The sequence below is a fragment of the Meriones unguiculatus genome, chromosome 10, assembly GCF_030254825.1.
Source record: "Meriones unguiculatus strain TT.TT164.6M chromosome 10, Bangor_MerUng_6.1, whole genome shotgun sequence".
In the NCBI taxonomy this organism is placed as follows: domain Eukaryota; kingdom Metazoa; phylum Chordata; class Mammalia; order Rodentia; family Muridae; genus Meriones; species Meriones unguiculatus.
This window is the reverse complement of record NC_083358.1, coordinates 112,463,140-112,489,243: the sequence shown is the minus strand read 5'-3', so window position 1 is coordinate 112,489,243 and position 26,104 is coordinate 112,463,140. Positions and strand designations below refer to the sequence as shown.

Genomic DNA, 26,104 nt, shown 5'->3' with positions numbered 1-26,104 from the left:
CTGTCTCCTGAGTGCTTGGGCTACCACACTGGCCTGGTCTTGAACTCTTGATTCTCCTGCTTTCATCCCAAGTGTTACCACATCAGCTTTGTTTTATTAGGTTGCCCAAGCTGATATCAAACTTGCTGTGTAGCCAGGGTGACTATCCTCAATGTTCTCCCATCTCCACCCTCTGAGTGCTGGGATTCACGCATGTGCCATCATGCCCAGTGGAGAAATTTTTTTAAAAAATGTTTTGTTTTTGCTTAAGCTATTTGAAACTTGTTTTTGTTTGTTTGTTTGTTTTGTTTTGTGTTGAGGTGAAACCCACAGTCTCTGCATGCTAAAGCACTCAAATTCTATTGAGCTATACCCCTAATTTTAGCCAAATGTGATAGGTTTGTGTATCTGACCTCAGATCAAGACCAGACAAAAAAAAAGGTATGTATTCTATGGACTCAACACCCAAGTGATTCACTTCCCTTTTGAAAAGTACAGAGTCCCCTGTAGTAGTTAGCTGCTTTCAGCCTGGCTATTACAGAACTGTTTAACAAAAATAATAAGGAAATTTCCTCTTAATACAGCAGAAATTTAGTAAGTATGTGTCTTTCTAGGTTTAGTTATATGCTATGTTTCTAAAATTGGGAGGCGGACTGAATATTTGAAGTTTATGGAAGATATGACAACCTAGGAACATTTGGAAACACACTTCTTTTGCTAGATTACTCATCTACACAATGTGCAAGGTGTTTGTCTACCGAATATGCTAGAGTTATACTAAATATATTTTGTTATAGACTTATAAAATATACATTATATAACATATACTATATTTATATTATATACTATAATTAAAAGATGCTGTTTAATTTTAGGAGCAATCAGCCTTTGGGGCTGGAGAGATGGCTCAGTGTATAAGAACACTTACTGCTCTTGCAGAAGACGCAGGTTCAGTTCTCAGCATCACATTGCAAGGTCTCACAACCATTTGGGACCCAAGCTCCAGGGGATCTGTTGCCCTCTTCTAGACCTCTTGGACACATACACATACACAAACATGTATGTAAACAGATCTTCAAGCCAAGTGAGAAATTAATCCCAACACTCAGGAGGCAGGGGCAGGTGGATCTTTGTGAGTTTGAGGCCAGCCTAGTCTACAGAGCAAGTTCTAGTACATCCAGGGCTACAGAGAGAGACCCTGTCTCAAACAAAAAATTAAAAATAAGCCCTCAACTGCTGAGCCATGTCGTCAGCTCTGGAATTTTGCATTCTAACAGAGGGAAATGAACAAGTTAGGTTTTATTGTTGATAACAATGGTCATGTTGGCTTCACAGACAATTGCCAAACTTTTTTTCTAAATAGCTTGATTATATTTGTATAGTCTGAAAAATATCTTAAAGCCTCATATTTCCTGAATGACAAATATGATTCATTTTCCAAAAATATATCTGCCTGAATAGATTGTAAACTGATTGCCTTGTAATTAGAGATTTAAGGAACTTTTCATTCTTTCCTAAGCATTCTTTCCTCTTGTTTGTTCTGGCTAGAGGTGTTAAGTAGGAAAAAAGGGGAGCTCTCTGTACTTCCCTTGCCTCAGGCAGGTGCTTTGAGCGAGCACACAGCCACAGGTAAAGCCGAGTTGCGCCACGTTATTTTTCCTTCGCTTGGGAGCGTCAGCTGCTGACCCACACGCGGTTTGTGAGCTTTGCCAGGGCTGGTTTTTACTGCTGCCCAGTGTCGATTTTCTGCATGGAAATACTTTTTGTTGTTTTTGTTTCATTTTGTATTTTGAGACAGGACCTCCCTGCATAGTCCTGGTTGTCCTGGAACTCACTATATAGACCAGGTTGGCCTAGAACCTGCCTCTGCCCCCTGCAGTGCTGAGATTAAAGGCGTGTGCCACCCTGTCTGTTGGGAAATGCTTTAAAAGTATTGGTAAGGGCTAGAGAGATGGCTTAGTGGTTAGGGGCACTGGCTGCTTTTGCAGAGGATCCTGCATCCACATGGTGGCTTACAACTGTTTAACTCTAGTTTTAGGGGATTGAACACTCTTTTCTGGCCTCTGCGATGCAAATTGTATTCATCTATGTAGGCAAACTACTCATACAATTAAAATAAAATTAAAAGTAAAAAGTAAAAATATTGACAAGGGCTGAAGAGATGGATTAGTGATAAGAGCATTTGCTTTGCAATCAGAGAGCCAGGGTTTAGATCTTAATCACAGAAGTTCACCTGCTTCTGCCTCTTGAATGCTAGAATGAAAGGCATGTGCCACCTGGCATGCCTGGCTTTGTTTTATTTTTGTTTTTAATGTGGGTTTTGGGAATCCAACTCAGATCTTCATGCTTGTGAGTCAAGCACTTTACTGACCAAGATAATTAATTCCTGGACATTAGTTCATTTTTTAACTTATTTGTGTGTGGCTGGGGTGTATGTGCCTGCACTGTTGTATGCTGCAATGATCATGTGGCGGACCAAGGACAATTTTCAGGAGCTGGTTCTTTCCTTCCACTCTGTTGGTTCTGGATATTGAACTCAGGTTGTCAGCCTTGCAGCAACTACCTTTTCCTGATCAGCCGTCTTGCTGGCTTCCTAGTAAATATATTTTTAATTATTTATTTTTAGTGTATGGGTGTTTTTCCTGCATATATGTGTGTGCACCATGGGCAGGCCTGGTGCCCTAGGAGTCCAGGAAAGGCAGTAGGATCCTTTAGGACTGAAGTTACAGTCAGTTTTGTATCTCCATGTGGTGCTGGGAATCAAACACAGGTTCTGGGAGAGCAGCAAGTACTCTTAACCACTGAGCCATTTCTCCAGGTGCTGCTGCTGCTGCTTCCTTCTTCTTTCTTTGTTTTCCTCCTCCTCCCCCCCCTCCCTTCTTCTTTCTTTTTTGAGATAGTGTTTCTCTATAGTTTGGGCTGTCCTGGAACTCATTCTGTAAACCAAGCTGGCCTTGAACTCAGAGATATGCCTACTTCTGCGTCCCCAGTGCTGGGATCAAAGGTGTATGCCACCATGCCCAGCTCATTTTATGCCTTTTTATGGCAGAAATATTTGATATTTATAATCATAGTAAATAATTCTTTTGATTTTAAATGTATAGGAACCTATCATCTGTTTTTTATTTAAAGTAAGTTTTTTCCATGCTTATATATAATCATCTTAAATATTTGAAAAACTAGTTTATATGTTTGAGTGTTTTCCTTACATGTATGTATGTGCACTGTGTGTTTACCTGCTACCATGGAATCCAGAAGAGGGCATCAGAGCCCCGGGAACTGGAGTTACAGATATTTTTAAGTCTCCATGTGGGTGCTGGGAATGGAATCTGGGTCCTCTAGAAGAGCATCAAGTGCTCTTAACTGCTGAGCTATTTCTCTTTCAATTTTTTTGGTAGAGATTTGGGCTGTTTTTTTCAGTTTTGGAACATTGTAAATAAAGCTGCAGTGAACTGTTCACCTATCGTCATTTGGCCATATTTTTTTCTCGTGGGTAAACATAAGAGTGGAATTGATGGATTCTGTAGTAGTGGCAGCACAAGAAATGAATACTCTTTTATGTTCTTATCAGCAGCGCATGAGAATTCCAGTTGTCCCACATCTTTGGCAAAACTCTGTGTCTTTTGTGTGTCTGTTTGTTTCAGTTTGCAAGCCTGTCCATGCTCATGCAGAGGCCATGTGAAGATGTTAGAGATCTTACCCTATTTTTCTGTGTGTTACTTACTCTTTTGGGACAGTCTCTCACAGAACCCGAAGTTTGACCTTTCAGCTAGGCTGGCTGGCCAGGAAGCTTTTGGGACCCACCTGTCTGCATCCTCCACGACTGGAATTATAGACATTTGCAGCCATGCCTGACTGTTTACATGGATGCTGGAATTTGAACTCAGGTCCTTATGATTATGTATAGCAAGTGCTGTTACCCACTGAACCATCTTCCTAGTGTTCTTGTCGCTTTTTAAAATTTAGGCTCTTCTGGTGGCACATTGCCGTTGTGTTTCAATGTATGAAGCTGAAAAGCATTGTATTACTTACAATTACGTGAGTTTATTGTCGGCTTTTAGTCTGAGGGACTAGTTGCCATTTAATCTCTCTTGCCTGTCACAAGGAGTCAAATAGTATTGTGTAGAAATAGCTTCTTTTCCTGGTGTATATAGAAGTTTGCTTTGTTACATTTCTATTCAAACCTTCTTTTATTATGTTCTGCTTCCTTCAGAAACAGGGTAGATATCCTGACTATTTAGAACTTCTCTCCTGCTTCTGGAAATGTTTAAATCAGCTTTGTAATTTCCTCAGCTGGTTAACTTTAATTGACTTGGAAGTACTATTTGAAGCCATTAGCTAGCTAAAAAAACAAAACAAAACAAAATAAAACAAAAACCCATCTCTGTTGGAGCCAGTTTACTCATTTTAAAGTAAAAAACAAGAATTTCTTTTAATTTAACAAGTGTGTCTTTATACTGTTGAAAACACCTATGTAATTTGAACACATTTACATTCTGAAGGAAACAAAATTCTGGTCTTGTTTATTCATTTTAAATCATTTTCTTATAAATTTCAAACACCAAGCAGTTGTAAAAATTGTAAAATGAGTAGCTACAGGTTTAGCATCTTTAAAAATGTATTTATTTATTTTTAATTAATTTTTTATTAATTACAATTTATTCATTTTGTATCCCAGCTGTAGTCCCCTCCCTTTCCCCCTCCCAATCTCACCCTACCTCCATCTTCTCCCATGCCCCTCCCCTAGTCCACTGATAGGGGTAGTCCTCCTCCCCTTCCATCTGACTCTAGCCTATCAGGTTATTTATTTATTCTTAATTATATGGAAGTGTGTGTGTGAGTGTGTATGTATGTGTACGCCCATGAATGTAGGTGTTCAAGGAAGCCAAAAAAGGGTGTTGGAATCCCAGGAGTTGGAGTCATAGGCTGTTGGAGGTGGGTACAGGGAACTGAACTCAGGTCCTCTGCAAGAACAGTGAATGCTCTTAACTGCTGAGCTGTCTCTCCAGCCCCTACATTTGCCCTCCTGGTTCTATAATTAACTAACAGTCAGTGTTATCTGTTGAATCATTATTGACAGCTCATAGCAGACCCTGACCTGTTTGTGGAAAAGCATAGATTGATACTGCTTTGCTGGCTGTGCATCCTTTTGTGTTCTTGGTTGGACTTGTGTGGTCTTCTGATGCTTGATTATTTTGTGATCATTTATTGTCAGATGAATTCCTGATAGATTATGTTATAAAGACAGAAGGCAGGCAAAACTGGTAGAAGAAGAGGTTTTATTATCATGGAGAACACAATTCTGTTAGCCCATTTGCTGGTTTGGATATTATAGTTCTACTAGCTTTATCAATGGCTCCACGTTCTGGAGCTAAAGCTCACTTTAATTCTCATAGTCACTTCATTAGCCATACATATTAGAGGCGGCTTTTTATATGAATTGGGGAATTGGGGTCTAGTGAGACCGAATGAGTTAAATACTAAGTAAGGTCTTATCTATGATGACATCGTTGGTATTCAAACCCCATTGACTCCCCAGAGCACATGCTTTGAAACAGATGTCTGCACTGCTGAAACTTCCCTTCTCTACAGAAGTTACATTTTGTACTTATTTATATCTCAGATTTGTATCAGTTTGGGGGCCCTACTTAACTTGAACCTGGTTTAATGGTATTCTTGTGGAAAACAGTGTAGCATACCAACATTTTTATGACTAATGCTTTTAAAAATAGTTATTGTTTAGTGTGTATGTTTGTGGTTGTGTGTATGTGAGTGTGAATGAATTTGGGTATGTGCATGTGATTGCCAGTGTCCTCGGATGCCAGAGGTGTCATATGCCCCTGGAGTTATAGGAGGTTGTGAACCACGTGATGGAGGTGTTAGAAGTTGAACTTGGGTCCTCTTCAGGAGCAGTGTACACATGCACGCAATAGCTGAGCAGTCTCTCCAACCTATGACTAACACTTTTATGACTGTAAAGTCCTTGAAATTCCTGAGGAGGGAGGGCCCTGTTTTCACATCAGAGGCCTGGAGTTTTTTAGTGACTTCATTCTGTGGAGAATGTAAGAATTTCTTTTTGTATTGAGTTGAGGCACATATAGCATTCTTCTGTAGTTGAACCAGATAAATATTAGCAAATGTGTTTTGGATATGACACAAAACACTAGAAGTTTCTTCCTGTTTGTGTGTGTGTGTGTGTTTTGTGATTGCTGGGGTTGAATCTAAGGCTCATTCTAGCTGGGCAAGTATTGTACCCCTGAGCTGTAGCCCCACCCCCTGTCTGAACTTATTTTTTTAATGAAGTTTTTGGGCTGTTAGCCAGTTGGAAGCACATTCTTGATATCAAAGATGGGGAACTTAAGCTGCTCCCTTTGCTCTCTGGCTGTGTATAACACTCTCTTAAATTTCTTTGGAGTCTTTCTGGGATTTATTTATTTTTGACACAGACTCTCTGTTTTGCTCTGGCTGGTCTGTAACTCACTATATAAAGCAGGTGGCCTCAAACTCACAGAGATCTATCTACCTGCCTCTGCTTCTAGAGTGCTGGGATTAAAAGTATACGCCACTGTGGCTACTTTCAGGGAGAGTTTTTATGAGTGACTCAAGGAACAGTCTGTTTCTATTTACAATTTGAAGTTGTGTTTTCAAATCAGCAATTTTTAGTCTTTTTGGAGATCACATGTTCCTTTTTGAAACGGATGAAAGCTATGGAACTTCTTCCCAGAAAAAAGATACATGCACACAAACACACTTTTAAGTACAAATTTTGTAGGGTTACTAACTCCAACACTTTAAGTACTTCAGGACAGAGTGGGGTGATACATGCTGTAATGGCTACACTAGGGGAGCTCTCACAGCAGAACTCAAGTCAAGGTGTGGCTGCATAGTCAGATCACGTCTGGGAAAGCTGCCGGAGAATGTGTTCATGCCTCTTGGAGGCCCTCCCACTCTTCGGTGTTATTTTCTTGTTTAACATTTATGTTTGCTTTGAGAAAAAACAAACAAATAAACAAACAAACAAAACCCTTTAAAGGGATAGAATTGGGGACTAAAAGGTAAGATTTGAGGATAAATTTATAAAAAATTCTTGATACTGTCTAGGATATTAGCCTCTGAGATGTCTTATGTCTCTGGTTTTATTGAAAAATTAAAATGAATATTTATGAATAATATTTTTAATATTTACAAAAATTAAAATGAATATTTATGAATAATTAAGATGAATACTTATGAATCCCTAAGATTCTTAGGGATAGATGAATTCCGTGATGATTTCTACCTTTTCGGTTTATTTTTCTTAGAAGTCCTAGGCCAAAGAACTAGATGAACTCCTTTGCCAACCCATAAATTTAGGTTTCAATTTTTTCTTTACCCCAAATGTCTTCATGTATGGTGTCACACCAGTTCCCAAACCTAAATTGAATCCAGCAGGCACTCTACTGCTGAGCTTTATACCCCTTCTTAGTTTCCTTTTCTTCTTATTCATATTGTCTTTTTTGTTTGGATTTTTAAAAACAGAGAATCAGCTCATGTTGGCCTGGAAGCAGAGATGCTCATGCCTCTGCCTCTAGAGCTAGGAAGTTGGACAGTTGGACTTTTGTATTCTAGTTTCTCTTCAGATTGTGCAAGTTGGAGTTTCCATCACAAAGAGGCCTTAATTTTTATTATAGAACTGACTGTTGTTGGCTGAATTACTGCTTTTGAGAGTTTGCTTATAATAAGAACTTTAGGTTGAGAAATGCCAAGAGTTTTGAGGAGCATATAGCCCATGCTGGTCTTAGAACTAAGGCAGTTCTCCTGCTTCAGCTTCTTGAGGGCTAAGCTTACAAACTTGCACTGTACCCAGCTGAATTTACTGGCTGGATTGCTAAACTAAAAATAAGGGAGGAGGCTAGCTAAGGTCTTTCCTGTCTGCTCTGTTCATACAGGTGAGCGTTTTAGATATCAGACTTTGGCAAAAGAGTCCATGACTGAAAACTGCAGAAGGCTTGTTACTAAGTTTACAGAACTGAAAAAAAAAAATAATGTAATTTCAGAGGGCCGATAAGCTTTAAATATGAAAGTGAATAGAGGCCAGGTGTATTTTCCCTATCTCTCTTGTGAGAGCCACAGGAGGGAACCTCCAGGTGCCCAGTGGTTTTGCTGAGGTGGCTCACTAGGCCAGCATTCTGGGAAGGTTCCGTTTGTTGAGTGCTTGTGATCCTCAGCACCTTTCTTGAAAAAATTATTGTTCTTCCAAATCTTGTACTTGTTTCAGCCATGTGTACAAGTAACAGGCAGGAAAATGAATAGGCTGGTATAACTGTAGGTATATGTTTCTTGGTTTGGGCAGATTTTATAGAGTTTTAAGTGAAATGAATGGAGCAGAAAATATGTAGCTAGAATCCTGAGAGATTATCTAGACGGACTGGGAGAATAGAGGAAGTTGGGTCATACAATAGAATTTTAGAGAGTAAGCTTGCCCCTTTAGAAGCCAAGTGATGGGGGAAACTAAGTCTATATGCAGATTAATACTTTTTAACTATCAAGATAATAAATTGGTATAAAGGAAGGCTAATTTGAATATGGGGAAGATGGATATATAATGTGTGTCTTGGGGATGCACACACACACACGCACCCACGCACACACACTTTCTTTCTCTGACTCTCTTAGTTTAATCTCTACAAAGGGTAGTTTTTTAAAAGAAAATTCCTGGGGTTGGAGATATGACTTCATGGTTGAGAGCGCATACTGTTCTTGCAGAGGACCCAAGTTTGGTTACGAGCACTCATGTTGGATATGTCGCAACTGCCTGTAACACTAGTTCCAGGCTATGGCCTCTGCAGGCACCTGCACTTATGTGCTCATACCCATACATACACATAATTAAAAATAATAAATGAAATTATGTAAGAATTTGTTTTTTTTTTTTTTGTTTTTTTTTTTTTTTTTTTTTTTTTTCTTTTCGAGACCTGATTTCTCTTTGTAGCCTTAGCTGTCCTGGACTTGTTTTGTAGACCAGGCTGGCCTCAAACTTATAGAGATCCTCCTGCCTTTGCCTCTCCGAGTGCTGGGATTATAGGCATGTATTACTGTGCCTGCTAAGAATTCATATGTCTGGATGGGTAAAATGAGGAAAGTAGACTGTTTAGGTAGCTGAAGGAGCGTCTCTTCCAGCATCACCATCTTTCCCTCATGTTTTCCTGAATCAAGCAATGTGTAGGATTCTGGACTAGAGGAAGGATAGGTCTCTCCTGTTTGCATTTCCTCTCCCTGCCATAAGTTCACAAACAGCTTTTCTGGAACCAGATGAATCTTTTGCTTTTTATGGTTCATACTATGACACTTGGGGACAGGAGGGTGGAGTTACAAGGTGTTTGAACCCTTCTGGTTTATGGGATTGTTTTTTCCCTTTTTCCCTCAGGAACGGCGTGAATGTTGAGGGGGCGACACACAAGCAGGTGGTGGACCTGATCCGAGCAGGCGAGAAGGAATTGATCTTGACAGTGTTGTCTGTACCTCCTCATGAGGCTGATAACCTAGACCCCAGTGACGACTCCTTGGGACAGTCATTTTATGATTACACAGAAAAGCAAGCAGTGCCCATATCGGTTCCCACATACAAACATGTGGAGCAGAATGGTGAGAAGTTTGTGGTGAGTGTCAGCTCAACTTGATCCTCAAACATTTAGCTATCTTTTATTTCTCTCAGTCTCATTATGAATGTATTTCAAGCAGTAAAACGAAAGCTGCAACCTAGGTCAGTTTGTCTGTCAGAAAGTTGGGTTCACTCAGAAGATCTTGACATTTACTCATTTATTGCAGGGATGACCTACAATAATGAAAAGTCCTGTTTCTTTTTAAGTGCAATTTCATTTTATTTCCTGACAGTTTCAAGTTTGTATTCTTCTCTGCTGTAAAAATATGTGAATTTCTTTTACCATATATCTTTGCTAATTGTAGTCTGATTTACTGTTGGCTCTGGAGCTAAAGGGAGGTTAATTTTAAAAGGCATCTTCCAGATGACTTGGATAGTACAGAGGTTTGCCATTTTGAAACTAGTGCCTCCCTGTACGTACCCCTTCCACACCTTGTTCCTTCTCATTTCTCGTTAATGTCTGTATGCATGATTAACTCGAGTTTTCCTTAAAGGCCCTAATATCTTCTGACTGTAATTTCCATGAGCTGCTCTGCACATTTCCATTTTGTAGCTATTGTAGAGAAGTAGAACTCATCCTGAATTTTATGGTATGTGACAGCTCATTTCCCAATGATGTTTGGTCTTTAAAGCATAGTTGCTACTGATACCTCAGACTGTATTTTTTCTTTTGTTTGTCTTTGGTTGTTTTAGGAACATTGACATAATAAACGTTATTCTTTTATTCTTTGTAGAAATGCAGTATGTTCTGTTGTTCTGTTAGACTAGCAAATAGAGTATAGGTTTTTAGAGCTGATCTGTAGGGCTGGGGGTCATGAAGCAGACTCCGAGGAGACAAGGGACTGAAGGATGTTCTAGGCATAGAAAAGAAGCCAAGGCATGAAGATTTTCTCAGCCACCACTGGCTTTCCGGGGTAGCTTAGAGGGTAGTATGTTTAGCTAACATACCTGAGGTTCTGGGTTCAATACTCTATAAAATAAAAGGCTGATCTGCTGATTAAAGTTAACACCTTTAAAACTAGGATTTGTCCCTTGTGTCGGAATGAGATACTAAATGCTTTGGAAGTCTGTCTCAGTGAAGGGGTGGACAGAACAAGTTAGCTGGGATAATTGCACATGGGTTTTATATCAGCATGGTCTCTGTGTTCTTAGAGTTATACACAAAATTTAGAAATGAGAACTAATTGGTTATGGAACCTTTTGAGAATTAACTTAGGACTTTGGAAACTTTTGCAGCCTTGAGACAAGGAATGAAACTACTAATTGTTCTTTTGTTAAAAAGTCAGCTCTATTAGCAAAGTTTCTGTATGCTAACATTCATCTGGTCATGTGCCCAGTTTTATGGAGTTTGTACTCTTTTATCTATTACTGCCATAAGTGTAGAATACTTAATCACACCCCACAGTTTTCTGCTGTTTTTCATTTAAGCACTGATCTGCTTTCTGTCTCTGTATTTTGCTCTTACTTTTTTTGAATGTCAAACACATGGACATATATAATGTGTGTTGTGATAAAATACCCGACAGAACAAGTGGAGAAGGGGAAGGTTTATTGCGGCTCACATTCTGAGAGTGCTCTCACGTCAGGGAAGGCATGGTGGCTGGAGTGGCCCTGGTGGCCATGGCAGGGAGCCTTAGGCAGTCAGCCCGTTGTGAACGCCCACACTCAGGGAGCAGAAAGATTCCTGCTACTGCTTAACATGCTTTCTTCTTTTTAGTTTTCATTCAGCCTGTGGATGGTGTTGCCCACATTCAGGCTAGTCTTTCCCTCCTCGGTTAAACTTCCTTGGAAATGAGAGGTTGTCTCCTCGGAGATTGTGTGTCCAGTTGGGTTGACAGTAAAGGTGAACTACTACAGCCCTGTGCTCGCATGCACACGCGTGCTCGTGCGTGCAGAGACCCAAGCTCATTACCAAGTGCTTCGCCTCAGTGGCTTTCCAACTTTACTGTCATTAGCTTTTTACATTCATTTATTTGTGTGTTGCGGTTGGGGTGTGGATGTGTGTGTACATGGGTGTGTGGAGGTTAGAGAAAAACATGTGGGAGTTACTTCTTTCCTTCTGTCATGCAGCTTCCAGGAGTTGAACTCAGGTTATCGGGCTTTGTGGCAAGCAGCCTTACCAGCTGTGCCACCTCACAGCCAGAACTGACAAGATAGCTCAGTGGTTAAGAGTGTTTGCCACACCACCATTAGGGCCAGACTTTAGATTCCAGCACCCAAGCAAATCCCAGATGGGTAGAGACAGGACCATCGCTAGAACTTGCTGGCTGTCGTACTACCTGGAAGTGAGGAGAGTCCTTGTCTCCAAGTAACAAGGACATCCAGTGCTCTCAGTCATCTGTCACACTCATTACCCAGGTGAACACGCACACACTCATACATCACTGCACACACAGGGTGTACAGACTTGTCAGAGTTGGATTGGAGGTAAGCCAGAGGGAGAAACTGTCCCTGGTTCAGTTCCTACACATACACCAGATGTAGTAGAACATGCTGTAATCTCAGTACTCAGGAACTGGACGAAGGAGGATCAGCAGTTCAAGGTCTTTCTCAACTACACACTAAGTGTGAGGCCAGTCTGGACTACAGGAGACTCTGTTTCAAAAATTCAAAAGAAAATGAAACTGACAAAGTACTTTTCAAAAGTGCTTTTGTCATTTTTTTTTCATTCTCATTTGCAGTAGAGAATTCTAGTTTTCTGTAACCTCAATATGTGATATTTTAATACTCGCCCTCTCCCCCAGGTATGGACTTGCCATGTGTCTCTGGGTGGCATTTAACTCATAGTTGTTCTGCCTCAGACTGCCAGGGCTTCAGTTAGAGAGAGATGTGAGGCACTGTGCCTGGCCTGTCTTTTTGTTTTTGTTTCTCCTTCAGTTTTGTTTTTAATTTATACTGGGGACTGAATCCAGAGTGTTGTGTGTGCTAAGCACAGTCTCCCACTGAGTTATATCCTTGTGCTTTAGTCTTTTTTACTCCTTACTACTTAAAAAACAAAACAAAACAAAACAACAACAACAAAAAAAACAATCTTGTTATTTTTGAGATGGGGGTGAGGAAGAAGGGAGAGAGAAAATGTGTATTTATGTATATTTGCAGGTGCCCACAGAAGCCATTGTTGAGGCCAGAGGTGTCAGATCCCCCTAGGGCTAGAATTACAGGTGTTTGTGAGCTTCTAGATGGAACCAAACTTGGATCCTCCTCAAGAGCAGTGCATTCTCTTAACTACAGAGCTGTTTTTCCAGTCTTTACTACCGACCATTTTGGTTTTTATTTTATCAAGATTTATTTTTATTTTTTATTTATGTATGTGTGTATTCCTGTGTGAGGAAATGCCAACTGTTTGTAGGTGCCTGAAATGAGGGTGTTGGATCCCTGGGGCTGGAGTTACAGGAAGTTGTGAACTGCCTGGCATGGTCCTTTGCAAGAGCAGCAAGTGGACTTAACCATGAAGCCATTTTTCTCCAGCCCCCACAAGGGCATTCTTGAGGGCATAGTGCTATCCCACTTTAGTTTTAATTTATCCTTATCCAATAACTCATTGGTAATGAATTGATTTCCTTATGATTAATCATCATTCATCTTTTATCATTGGTGTGAAGATTCTGTTAATTTTCTGTCCATTTAAATTTTTGGTTTTATTATTTTGTTATAAGAATTTTTTAGGTGTACTGGATGTAAATCCTCTCTTAGGTAGATGTTTTGTAATTATTTCTCCTGGTCTGTGGCTTGCCCTTTTATTTTTCTAAAGTGTTTTAAAGAACAGCAGTTAGAAATTTTGATAAAGCTCAACTTTATCAGATTTTGATTATTGGTAATGCATTTCATGTTTTAGTAAAAAATGAATGCCAGAATGCCAACCCTCCCGCCACCAGCTCTCTTCATGGTCTTACTATATGCCTTAGTCTGGCCTTGAACTCATGATCTTCCTGCCTTACTGTTCTGAGAGCTGAGACTACAGTTATGTTTCACCACATCTAGCTTTATTATTTTGTTTCCTATAAAATTTTATAGTTATTTTAACTATTTTTGCAATAATGTTATTGATAAACTTAGAGATTTACACAATATGGTGTAAATTGTTACTGTCATTTATATAAATTGTGTAGTTTGGTGTATTTAGAGTATTTCCAGATTGTGCCACAACAATCAGTTTTACGAGTGTTTTCATTATGTTGATACACTATAGCCCGTAGTCATCGTCCCCTTAAACCCTTCGTCTTCCTCCAGCTCTAGGTTTTACTGGTCTACTCTCCTTTAAGTTGACATACACTGAGCAGCTCATATAAATGGAATCATACAGGATTTTTGTGTATGACTTGACTCTTTCATTTAGCATGTTTCCAAGGCTTATTTGTGCTATATTCTGAACCTGTATATTATTTTAACTTCCATTAGTTTTTTTATGGCATGGTGGAATGTTTTTGGGAGGCCGCTTCTCTGTGTCTTGTGTTTTTTGAGTCAGGGTTTCTCTGTTTAGCCTTGGCTGTTCTGGACTCACATTCTAGTCCAGACTGGCCTTGAACTCACAGAGATCCAACTGCCTCTCCCTCCCCAAGTGCTGGGATTAAAGACTGGGTACATGCTGGATTTATTAGCCAGGGTTTTCTGAACAATGGAACTGATAGAATAAAGTTAGGGTTTTATTGCTGTGAAGAGACACCGTAACCAAGACAACTCTTATAAAGGAAAACATTTAATTGGGGCTGCCTTACAGTTTCAGAGGTTTAGTCCATTATTGTCATGGTGGGAAGCATGGCAGAGTCCAGGCAGACATGGTGCTGGAGATGGAGCCAAGAGTTTTACATCTTTATCCACAGGCAGCAGAAGGAGACTGTGGACAACATTGGGCATAGCTTGAGCGTATATAAGACCTCAAAGTCCATTCCCACAGTGACACACTTTCTTCAGCAAGGCCATACTTAACTCTGGTAAGATCTCACCTCCTGATAGTGCTTCTCGTTGGGGGCCAAGTGTTCAAACACTTGATTCTTTGGGGACAATTCCTATTCAAACTACCAATATACATACATACGTACGAACATACACATCCCCTTTTAATACACACACACACACACACACACACACACACACACACACACACACACGGCATTTATTAGACTGACTTACAGGATGTGGTCTGGGTTGTCCCAGCAGTGGTTGTCTCACAGTGGAAAGGCTGAGAATCCAGTATTTGGTCTGTTCATGAGGTTGTTATCTCTGCAGTCCCAGTTTGGTGCAGGTGCCCTGGAGGATTCCTGGAGAGATGCTGTAGTCTTCAGTCTACAGTAGAATCCTGAAGTAATTTGGCAACAACTGGATAGATAAGGTTACTAACAAGAGTGCTAGCAGGTAAAAGGCAAAGAAGGTGTGGCCTAGATTTAAGGTGGGTCTTTTTGCTTTAAAAATCTGATTGACCTCTGGGCAGTGGTGTTGCTTGCCTTTAATCTCAGGAGGAAGAGGCAGGTGGATTTGAGTGAGCTTGAGGTGAGCCTGATCTGCAGAGGGAGTTCGAGGACTCCCTCTGCAGGGGACTACATGGAGAAACCTGACTTGAAAAACATAACAAACAAAACAAACAAACAAAATGGGCTAAGTCTTGAGTTCAGTCAAAAATAAGCCTTTAAGGGTAACAAATAAATGATCACACCTTGATTCTCAAAAAAAAAAAAAAGCCCAAAACCCCATTTGTTATATTTTATTCCAGTCATTACTGTATGTGTATGTAAAAACATGCAGTTGTGCATAGTGGCTCATACCTGTAATTACACTACTTGGAGGAAGCATGAAGTGGGAGAGACAGATCTGGGAAGAATGCTGAAAGTGGCTCTCTTAGTCTACATGAGTTTTAGACCAGCTGCTCTACAGAGTGAGACCTTGTCTCAAAAACATATGTATATGCATACACATGTGTGAGCGTATATGTGTATGTGTGTTTTCTCTGATGGTTTTGCTTTGTAATGGTTCCGGCTGACTTCAGACTTGATATGTACCCCTAGCAGTCTTCCAGCCTTAGCCTTCAGATGCTTGCCATAGGCGTAGATTACCACATTTGGCTTAAATAGTTTTAAAATGTTAATTGACACAGTCATTTTACATATTTGTGAGGTACAGTATGACAGCAATACCTGTATATAATGTGTAATGATCAATATAGAGTAATTAAACACATTTACTTAATTCCTGATCTGAGAGAAACAATTTCAGCTTTTCCTCATTGGGTGTGGTGTAGGCTGTAGGTTTGTCCTACATACTGTTTGCCATTACTATTTTGAGAGACAGTCCTGGTATACTTTGTGGAAGGCTTTTTTTCTGGAGGAATGCTGAACTTCAGCAAATGATTTCTCTGAATGTATTGAGATAATGGTGATTTATACCTTCATTATTTGATGTGATATATTTATTGATTTGCATATATTGAACCATTTTTTCATTTGTTCATCACCTATAATTTTATGTGTTGTTAAATTTGACTTACTAATATTTTGTTGAGAAGCTTTGCATGTTTGTTCATTAGGGTTATTAGTTTTTAGTTTTGCTGGTTTTGTTCTATTAGGTCTGGTGTATGTGGGTGAGGGGTGGTCATGTGCATGCCAAGGCTCAAGTATGGAAGTCAAAGGACAGCTGGTAGGAGTCACTTCTCTTCTACCAAGTGAGCTCCAAGCATTGAACTGAGGTCAGTTGTTAACAGCCTTGTTAACAGCATCTTTACCCACTGAGGCATCTTGCTAGCCGTAGTTCTTGCTGATTTGATTAAAAAAAAAGTTTTATTTTTTGACAGTCTTATGCTTATAAAAGATACAATAGATCTTGATCATAATGCGCTCCAAATCTCCTTTCCTACTTCCCAAGAGCACCTTAACATTTCCCCCTCACATTTATGTCATCTCTTTATTTTTTCTTTCTTTGTTTGTTTGGTTACCCATTGAGCTTTGGTGCTTCTTGTTGGAATGTTGACTGATTTTTGTGCCAGTAACTATAACTGAAGAGAGTCCATGAGTGTAATGGCCATGTCATCATGTCCAGAAGGCAGCATTTCACATCATCCTTCCGCATCCTTTGGATTTTACACTCTCTTCACCCCCTTTACACAATGTTTCCTGTGCCTTGAGTTGAGGAGGAATTGTAAACAGGTTTCATTTAAAAAGGGCTGAGTACTGAACAGTTACTTACCTTCAGCACTTTGACTCATTATCAGTTTTCATTAACTGCTGTTCATTTACAAGAGAAGCTTCTCTGGCCAGACTTAAAGGCAGCATTTATCTTTGTGAATAAGCATAATTATTTAGAAAACCATTTGACAATGTGTCCATTTAGTAAGATCACAATAATAGGTTCCCCTCTAGGGTTTAAAACCTCCCTTAGTCATTGCCTTTTGACCAGATTTACATACCAGGTGTGAATTTCCTCCTGTGGAGCAGGCCTTACATCCACTTAAAAAGCAATTGCTGGTTACCCCTGTGTGCCACCAATGCCCTGATGGACACATCTTGCTTCGTATGTCAGTAGGGAGGAAGTTTTCAAGTCCAGTTCCAGCTTGATTTCTCTGTATTCCATAATCAAGTATGTTGTGTATATAGCAATCGAGTTTGAGCATCTAGTTTTGATGGACAAGCAAGAACAATACAATAGCCTATGTTTTGGGGACTTCTGGTGCTTTCCTGACCAGTAACTTATAGGAAGGATTTTCATGCCACACTGTTGTTTTTAAACAAAATCCCAAATGTTTGATTTTTACCAGTAAAGTTTCAGGAGCCAGATGCTGGGGTGAAAGCTTGCTAGTTCAGAGAGGCAAAGAAGCACCCAGCTGACCTTTTTACCTACCCAACATACTAGAAGGAAAAAGCCTGTCCTCCTCCACATTGTCTTAAAAACCATTTAAATTGAATATCCCTCCTTTCTGTGCATCTCCTTGTCTGTCTTCTGGACTTCTTTCACTTTCCATGGTTTTTTTTCCTATGTTCATTTCCTGTCAACTGGTTGCTTGCTCTACCTCTTTACCTAGGGTTGGCTTTATTTAATCCAGTTTACAGAAAGCTCTAGGATTAAAGGTGTGTGCTAGGGCTGAAGTATACCACAACTAGAAACAGGTTTTTCCAGTATGCAATTATGTGTTTCCAAGTGTGATGAAATATCCTGCAATACTTCACATTGAGATTTAATAACTTGTGTCTTTTAGATTGTACTTTTAGCTGTGCAATGATAGGCACGCCTTTAATCCCAGCACTCAGGAGGCAGAGGCAGGTGGATCTCTGAGCTCAAGGCCAGTCTGGACTACACAGCCTGAGTTCCATTACAACCAGAGCTACACAGAGAAACCTTTCTTGAGAAAACAAAAACAAACAAAAACCCAAAAACCCAAAAACCCCAACCGACCCCTCCTCAAAAAAAAATTTTCATACTTACAAAGTTGTAGCTTTCCATAAAGATTTTTTAATACTGATTTCTGGTGTGTGTTTGTGTGTGTGTGCGAGGGAGAGAGAGAGAGAGAGAGAAAGAGAGATTAGAAAAGACTAATTTTCTAAAAGATTAGAAAAGGTTATGATTGCTATTTCTTTGACTTTGATTTGTACCTTAATATACAGTCAGTTCTGTAGAATTTTATTTGATGATGAAAAGAATGTGTATTTTATAGCTCTTTTGTTTTGGTTTGGTTTTGGAGATAGTTTCTCTGTGTAGCCTTGGCTGACCTGGATTTGCCTTGTAGACCAGGCTGGTCTCTAACTCACAGAGATCTGCCTACCTCTGCCTCAGCCTTCCAAGTGCTGGAATTAAAGGCATACGGCATCACTCCTGGTGTAACCTTGACTTTGTTGTTTTTGATATTTTTTAGGGTCTGGGTGATTGCCCAACTTCAGATGAAGGTGTGGTGTCAAGTTTCTAGCTACTATTGTAATAGAGTATCTTCTTTTAGCTACAGTAATGTTTGCTATATATAATTGGATGCTTTTGGGGTATACATATATTTGCAATCATTTCTTCTTGTTGAACTTGTCCCTTTATTATTATATATTAATAACTTTTGTCTCATACATTTTTTTTTTACTTAAAACCTATTTTGTGTAACAATAGCTATTACTTGCTTTTCGTCTTTGCCAGATGTATATATTTTTTTTTATTTATTATTTTTATTTTTATTTTTTCAATGCAGTTTATTCAGGAACCTTGAACAATCATCTGACCCTGGGGAAAGCCAGCCCACAGCTTAAATAGCCTCTGGGTAGCCAACCCCAGCGTGCCATGTGGGCAATGCAGATAGGTCCACATACATGGAAGCATATTTTCCCCATTCATTACTTTTGGTCTTTGTCTTTACTTGGTAAAATGAGTTTTTTATGCTTAGCATAGGTTGGTCCTATTTTGATCCATCTAGTCTTTATCTTTTAATGGGGGAATTTAAACTATTCACTTTCAAGATTATTGATAAGGAAAAACATACTCTTGCCATATTTTTCTAGTAATTTTGTATATTTTTGTTCATTTTTGAAGTTTGATTTTTTTGTACTAATAAGGTTTGTTTTTTCCTTTTATATATGTAATCTGTTAGTTTTGTGTTTTTATGATCATTATCATTTTATTTTTTTATTTTTATTTTTTAGTGGAGGACTCCTTTAGCATGGTGCCGATGAATTTCTTCAGTTTTACTTTTTCTTTCTTTCTTTTTTTGATGAAAAACTTTATTGGGTATATTTTGTTGGCACTTTTTTCTTTCAGGACTTTATATCATCCCTTTCTTCTTTGGCTTATAAAGTTTCTTCTGAGACTCTGATGTTAGTATAATGATTTTCTCATATATGTTTTGACTTTTACTTTTTATTTTATTTTTCATCATTGTCTAATACTGCCAAAGGTGATTGTATCACCTTTGGCAAGAACATGAGGCTGACATTATGTCAAAAGTTTGAAAGTAGAGCTGTGTTTTTCCTGTTTATTTGTTTAGCTTTTTTGAGACTGGGTTTCTCTTTGTAGTTCTGGCTGTCCTGGAACTCGCTCTGTATAGACCAGGCTGGCCTCAAACTCACAGGATCTGCTTGCATCTGTCTCTCTCTTTTTATAATTTAATAATAATAATAATTTTTACTTTATGTCATTAGTGTAAAGGTGTCAGACCCCTTGGATCTGGGGTACAGACAGTTGTGAGCTGTTATGTGGGTGCTGGGAATTGAACCCGCTTCTTTGGAATTGCAGACAGAGCTCTTAACCACTGAGCCATCTCTCCAGCCCAGCCTCTGGCTCTTGAGTCCTGAATTAAAGAGGTACCACCACCATGGCCTCCCCCAATATGTTTTGTTTGTTTGTTTGTTTTTTGAGCAGTTTTATGTACCTTCTTTTCTTTTTTAAAGATTTTATGTGCATGAGTATTTAGCTTATATGGGTGTATGCATTCTTCATATTGGTGTTCCAAGAGGCTAGAAGAGGGTGTCAGATCCCCTGAAACAGGAGTTATATATAGTTGTCAGTCACCATGTGGGTGCTGGGAATTGAACCCGGCTCATCTACAAAAACAATAAGTGTTCTTAACCACTGAACCATCTTTCTATTCCTGTAATTGTTACCTTAAAATGAATTGAGGCTGGCTCTGGTAATATGGTAAAGGCAGATAAAGGTACTTGCTGCCAAGCCTGATGTTCTGAGTTAGTCCCCACATCTTGTATGGTAGAAGAGATAACCTATCCAATTTATACTCTGATCTCTTCTCATGCTTGTGTGTGTGTATACACATACATGTTTAAAACATTAGTTGAGGTAAAGAATTCATCCTATGAATTCCCTTTCAGATATTTTGTTAATTTATTTTCACTTGGGGTCTGTGCCAGGAAGTTATTGTGTGTCCTCTGGAGATGTAATGTCATGATACTGTTGTTGTAAAATAATAATTGGGGTGTGAGGTAAATACTGTTATTTATTATTTGCCCTATGGTTATCATGGTGGTATTATCTAACCTGCTGTCACAAATAATAAAACACAGACACCTGTTAGAGTTTATAATTGCCTTATTTACCTTGGGCTGGGCAGGTATTTCTACCTCCGCTATTTTAATAACCTCACCATCTCCCAGCACCCTCCAATGCTATCTACCTTAACCATCTTTATCTGGGCTACCTTCCATCCATAGTCTTATAAATACTTGCTTATGTTTGCTGTTTTTTTTCATCCATGCTTTCCTTGGAGTCCTTTCTTCCAGCCCACATGGTTTCTTCTCTACATTAACCCATCATGGTGTTCTGCTTTCTCCTTTCCTCCTGTCCGTCTGTCTTTCCCATGATTCTCCTGTCCTCAAAAGCCCGGGAACCTTAACCATGCCTACCCTATTCTGCCCTGCCCAAGTGTAGGCCTTTAATCAACCAATGTCTTAGGCAGGTTTACACCCACAAGGATAAGTTTATTCAGGCAGTAACCAGATCTTGAGAGCATCAGACCAACCCCAACATGATACCTCATTTTTTTCAGGCTTCTTGTGTTTCTGTGTTTATTCATCTGGCATGTCATTCCTTTTAGCAATTTAATTTTTTAAAAAATTATTATTGTGTGTATGATATATGTGTGAGTGGGTGTGTACCACAGTGTGCTTGTTGTAGTGGTCAGAGGAAAACTTTCAGGAGTTTATTCTCTCTTTCCACCATGGGATTGGAAATCAAGTTTAGGTTATCAGGCTCATATGGCCAGTGCTCTTTATGCACAGAGCCATCTTCCCAGCCCTGCCTGTATCAATGTCATAGGGTGGTTTTCATTAAGAGAATGAAGAGTTTTCCTGGCATTCTATGCTACACTGTCATTTGAATAGGATACATTGGCATTGGTTAAGGGTGAGTGCTTTATGTGGTGTCTGTGTAGCTTCTGCAAGTATAATCAGTTTTGGTGGTATCTGAATGCTTTAGTGTTGTGTGAGTTATATGATTATAGTACCAGCCAGAATGCAGCTCTTTTGGCAGGCTGGTTTGGGTACAGAGTGTGCCTGTCAGCTTCTGTGGGCTGCATGGAGTCCTATAGACTATAGGTGAGATGCAGCTGGTGCAGCAGCAGAGGAATGTTACCATCACATTTTAAAAGGGCCATGTTGGTGAGTTTAGGTAAGTATACATCCCCACAACATGGCTGATAGCAGATTAGAAAATGTATGTGTCTAGTGCCGAATGGATGCCAGGTGGTACCAGTGGGCCCAGATGGGGCACCTGTCAATGCCCGAGAGCTGCATGGGTGACTTCTTATAGGATAACTTGTATATCTACTTCCTGAGAACTGCATGGGTGACTTCTTATAGGATAACTTGTATATCTACTTCCTGGGGTAGAGGGGAAATTCGTACCCAGGGCTTATGACAAGGTGAATGAACCAATATAGAGGTTCACAGGCCTGGATCCATCAAGCTGCCTGGGGGCAGCTCCTTTGCTGCTTTATAAGTCTCAGGATGACAGTAGGAGCTGGGCAGGGATGGATGAATACAGTGTAATTACAGTCTGATGAACAGTGATAATAGTAACTGCGCCCAGTGCCTGTGCTGGTTGCAATCTGTTTAATAGCAAATGTTTTAGGTATCCATGGAGATAGCTGGGGGCCTCCTGCTTATCTTTTCCTTGCCACACAAAGATCTTCTTTGCTAAAGCTTGATCTTGAGAGATAAGATGGTAGGTACTGTGTTCTTAGTTCCTTTTTCAAATTTTATTTATTATTTTTGGAAATACAGTCTCACTGTGTAGCCCTAGCTTGCCTAATGGAAATTGATATGTATACCATGTTGGTCTTGAAGTCAGAGATTGCAGTGTCTTTGCCTTCTGAGTGTTGGGATTAAAGGCATGTGTATCCATATGCTGTTCCTTAAGAAACAACACAAAAACGTGATACACTCACACACACATACATACACATTTCACAGGGATTCTGGCTTTGAAGCCATGAAGGAGCCTGGAGAGCAGCCGGAGCTTGGCACTGTGTGGAGAATAGAGTCTGAAAGATGCCCGGGAGAGGCCCTGGTAAAGGGGAGCCTCTCAGTAGAAGCCCCAGGACTGGCACCATGTGACAGGGGCAGGGAGAACCCAGTTACAGTGAAGACCCCAACATTTTGGAGATTTCAGTACTGTGGGATGGTGCCAAGGACAGATGGAGCTGTAGAGTGGAGCTGGCCTGAGCCTAGGACAGGAGCTGTGTGTGCTTGTGTGTGCTCTGTTGTTGTTTTGTAGTATTTGACTCCAAGACATCATTTGTGGGAAAACCATAATCACTGAAATCAGTATTTGAACCTGGAAGTGCCCAGGCCTTTTCTGTTAAGAAATTGAGTACGTAGCAAACTGGGCTTGGGGTTTGCTGTGTTCTTCCATCTCTCAGGTTTTGGCCACCAGGTGAAGCTCTTTTTAGTTTCCTAAGGTGTACCTGGCTTTTATTATGAACACTTGAAAGGCCCACAGAAAAAGGTCAGTGGGCTGTATTGTGCCAGTGTGCTATCTAGATTCAGTAGGCACTTCCAGAGAGGTCCCAGGCTCTTGTTGGTGGAACAAGGAGTTGGACAGAGATATGGATATAGCAGAAGTAGAGGCAGTTTATTTAGAGATGGCCCACTTTGGAAGAAAGGGAAGCAGGCCGGGACAGAGAATTTAATACTTTAGCTGGGTTTGCTGCACAAAGGATGAGGTTTTATGTCACACTGTCTGGCATTCTGGAAACTTAATGCATCACATGTCTGGTTGACACCTTCAGACACTCAGCAGTGTTTCCAGTCTCCCTCTGCCAACTGGTTTCTTTTCTGTGCTCATCTTCAGCCTTTGCTTTTGTCTAACAACTCGTTTTAGGATTATGGGTATGTCCCACCATGCCTGGTGCTGGGGATCAAACTCGGGGTTCCTGCACACTAGGCAAGTGCTCTACCCATTATACTTTTTTCCCCAGTCCCTAAAAAGATTTTTTTTTTCATAGATGCTAAGGAAAGGAATATAATTTGTTACAAATCTTACTTTTTTGTTTGTTTGTTTTGTTGGTTTGTTTTTTGAGTCAGGGTTTCTCTGTGTAGCCCTGGCTGTCCTGGAACTCACTCTGTAGACCAGGCTGGCCTTGAATGAACTCAGATCCGTCTGCCTCTACCTTCCAGGGATTACAGGCTTGCACCACCACTGCCCAGCAAATGCACATATCTTTAAACCCCTCACTCCAGTTCTCATTTCTGTATGTACAACAGGAGGCATGTATACAAACATTTATAGCAGTATCGTTCACATTGCCGGCTAAATTCAGGAACAACTCAAATGCCATCTGTGAGAGAAGAAATAAAACAAAACAACCATAGGGTTGATGAGGTGGCTAAGCAGGTAAAGGCTACCTAGCCGGAAAACCTGACTTTCCCCGGAACCCACGCGATGGAGAGAACTGACTCGCACAGCTGTCCTCTGACCACCTTTGAAATGACTGCAGAGCTAGCTAGTCTGAGCTACATGTTAGCCATGCTGTATTATAATAAATTCTAGGTTTTCGTTTCCTTCCATATTAGCTTGCTTGCTCATTCATTGCATTTATTGCAGTGGTTTTGAAAGACTTTAAGCTTTCTGAAAATAAATTCACCCTTTAAATCTGCCTTATAAGATTTAGATGTTGGAGAAATGAGCAAAAATAAGATCATAACTTTCTCAGAAGAATAGCCCTTTTGTGGGTAGAACTTTTGCCATGTTTATTAAGTTTTCTTTTGAAATGGTTGTGGATTGGGCTGGAGAGAGGGCTTAGAGGTTAAGGGCACTGGCTGCTCTTCCAAAGGTTCTGAGTTCAATTCCAGCAACCACAAGGTGGCTCATAACCATCTATAGTGAGATCTGGCGCCCTCTTCTGGTGTGTAGGCAGAATGCTGTATAAATAAGTACATCTTTTAAAAATAAAAATAAATAAAATGGCTGTGGACATTCTTTGTGTAGTGCATAAAAATACACCTAGCCAGTATGCACCTGACTTTAGATGACCATGATTTCTTTGTTCTTCTGTCTCACCAGGTATACAATGTTTACATGGCAGGGCGGCAGCTGTGTTCTAAGCGGTACCGGGAGTTTGCCATCCTGCACCAAAACCTGAAAAGAGAGTTTGCCAACTTTACTTTTCCTCGACTTCCAGGAAAGTGGCCGTTCTCATTATCAGAACAACAATTAGATGCCCGGCGTCGGGGGTTGGAAGAATATCTAGAAAAGGGTAAGCCAGGCTTAATTTCCTAACAGGTAGAGGCACTTGCCACCAAATCAGATGACCTGAGTGTGGTCTCCAGAATCCACATGGTGGGAGAGAACCAGCTCACACACAGGTTTCCTCTCACTGCCGCTCATTTGTAGTGGTAGGTGTGCACTCCACCCAAGTGAATGGAGAAATGAAATAGACAAATAAATGTAAGTCTTAAAGATGTTTCAAAGGTAAGCCAGTCAATTAAACTTTACTGTGCTGAGTGGACATAGATTCTTATTCCTAAATTGCACAGCTGTGTTTCCTAAAAGTCAGTAGTGTAGGGAAGTCATGAGAAGTGTTAAATGATCTGGGCCCTGAAGGCGAGGCTAAAATGTTCACTTCACTGATAGTACCCTGCTTTGCTAGCTTGTAGAGAACTTCATAATAGAAAAATGATGTTTTTGTGGTCCTGAATGGTCTTTTATTTCTAGGGTTTTATTTACCTATAAATACATTACTGTGGTGCTTTGATGATTCTTAGCTTATTAGGGTGTCCTGTATAAAAATTCTTTATTCCTTTTATAGCTGTTTCTGTATAGGTTTGCTCAGCTATTGACAATCTATAGTCTTCTTGTTCTCAGCAGCATATATATAGAATTAATGAAACTTCCAAATGTCACCTTGGGATTCTGTGGCTGTGGATACTACACGACACAGATCTGAATAGGATAATCTGTGATTGTGAGAAGAGACTTGCCTGGCTGTATTACATCATGGCTATATAGCTCGTTAGCTGTGTGCCTGAGCCACTGTTCTGTTGCTATAGAGACACCAAGACCAAGGTAGCTTATAAAAGAAAATGTTTAATTGGGGCTTGCTACAGTTTCAGAGAGTGAGTCCCGGACCATCATCATTGTGGGAGCATAGTGGCAGGCAGCCAGGCAGCCGGGAAAGCGTGGCACTGGAGCTATAGTTCAGAGCTTACTTTTCATCCACAAGAGAGACTAGACCTGGTGTAAGCTTTAGAAACCTCAAAGTTGGCTGGGCCATGGTTGTGCATGCCTTTAATCCCAGCCCTCGGGAGGCTGAGGCAGGCAGATCTTTGTGAGTTCCAGGACAGCCTGGTCTACTGATTGAGCTCCAGGACAGCCAGGGCTACACAGAGAAACCCTGACTCAAAAACAACAACAACAAAACAGAAACCTCCGAGTTTATCCCCAGTGTCACACTTCTCCAACTAGGCCATACCTCCCAGTGTGGAGCATTCCAACACTTGAGCCTGTGCAGGCTATTCTCATTCAAATCACCACACTATGCAATAGGGTTTTGTTGTTGTTGTTGTTTTAGAATATTAGTTT

At 40.2% G+C, this 26,104-nt stretch overlaps 1 protein-coding gene across 1 annotated transcript in view; it reads left to right on the top strand.

Moving 5' to 3' along the window:
- The window catches only part of Snx27 (sorting nexin 27), a 67,384-nt gene that overhangs the window by 9,607 nt on the left and 31,673 nt on the right, over positions 1-26,104 (top strand). The window contains exons 2-3 of the mRNA XM_021661310.2: positions 9,386-9,617; positions 24,587-24,779. Coding sequence (XP_021516985.1) covers positions 9,386-9,617; positions 24,587-24,779 — 425 coding nt within the window. The remainder of the gene's footprint in view (positions 1-9,385; positions 9,618-24,586; positions 24,780-26,104) is intronic.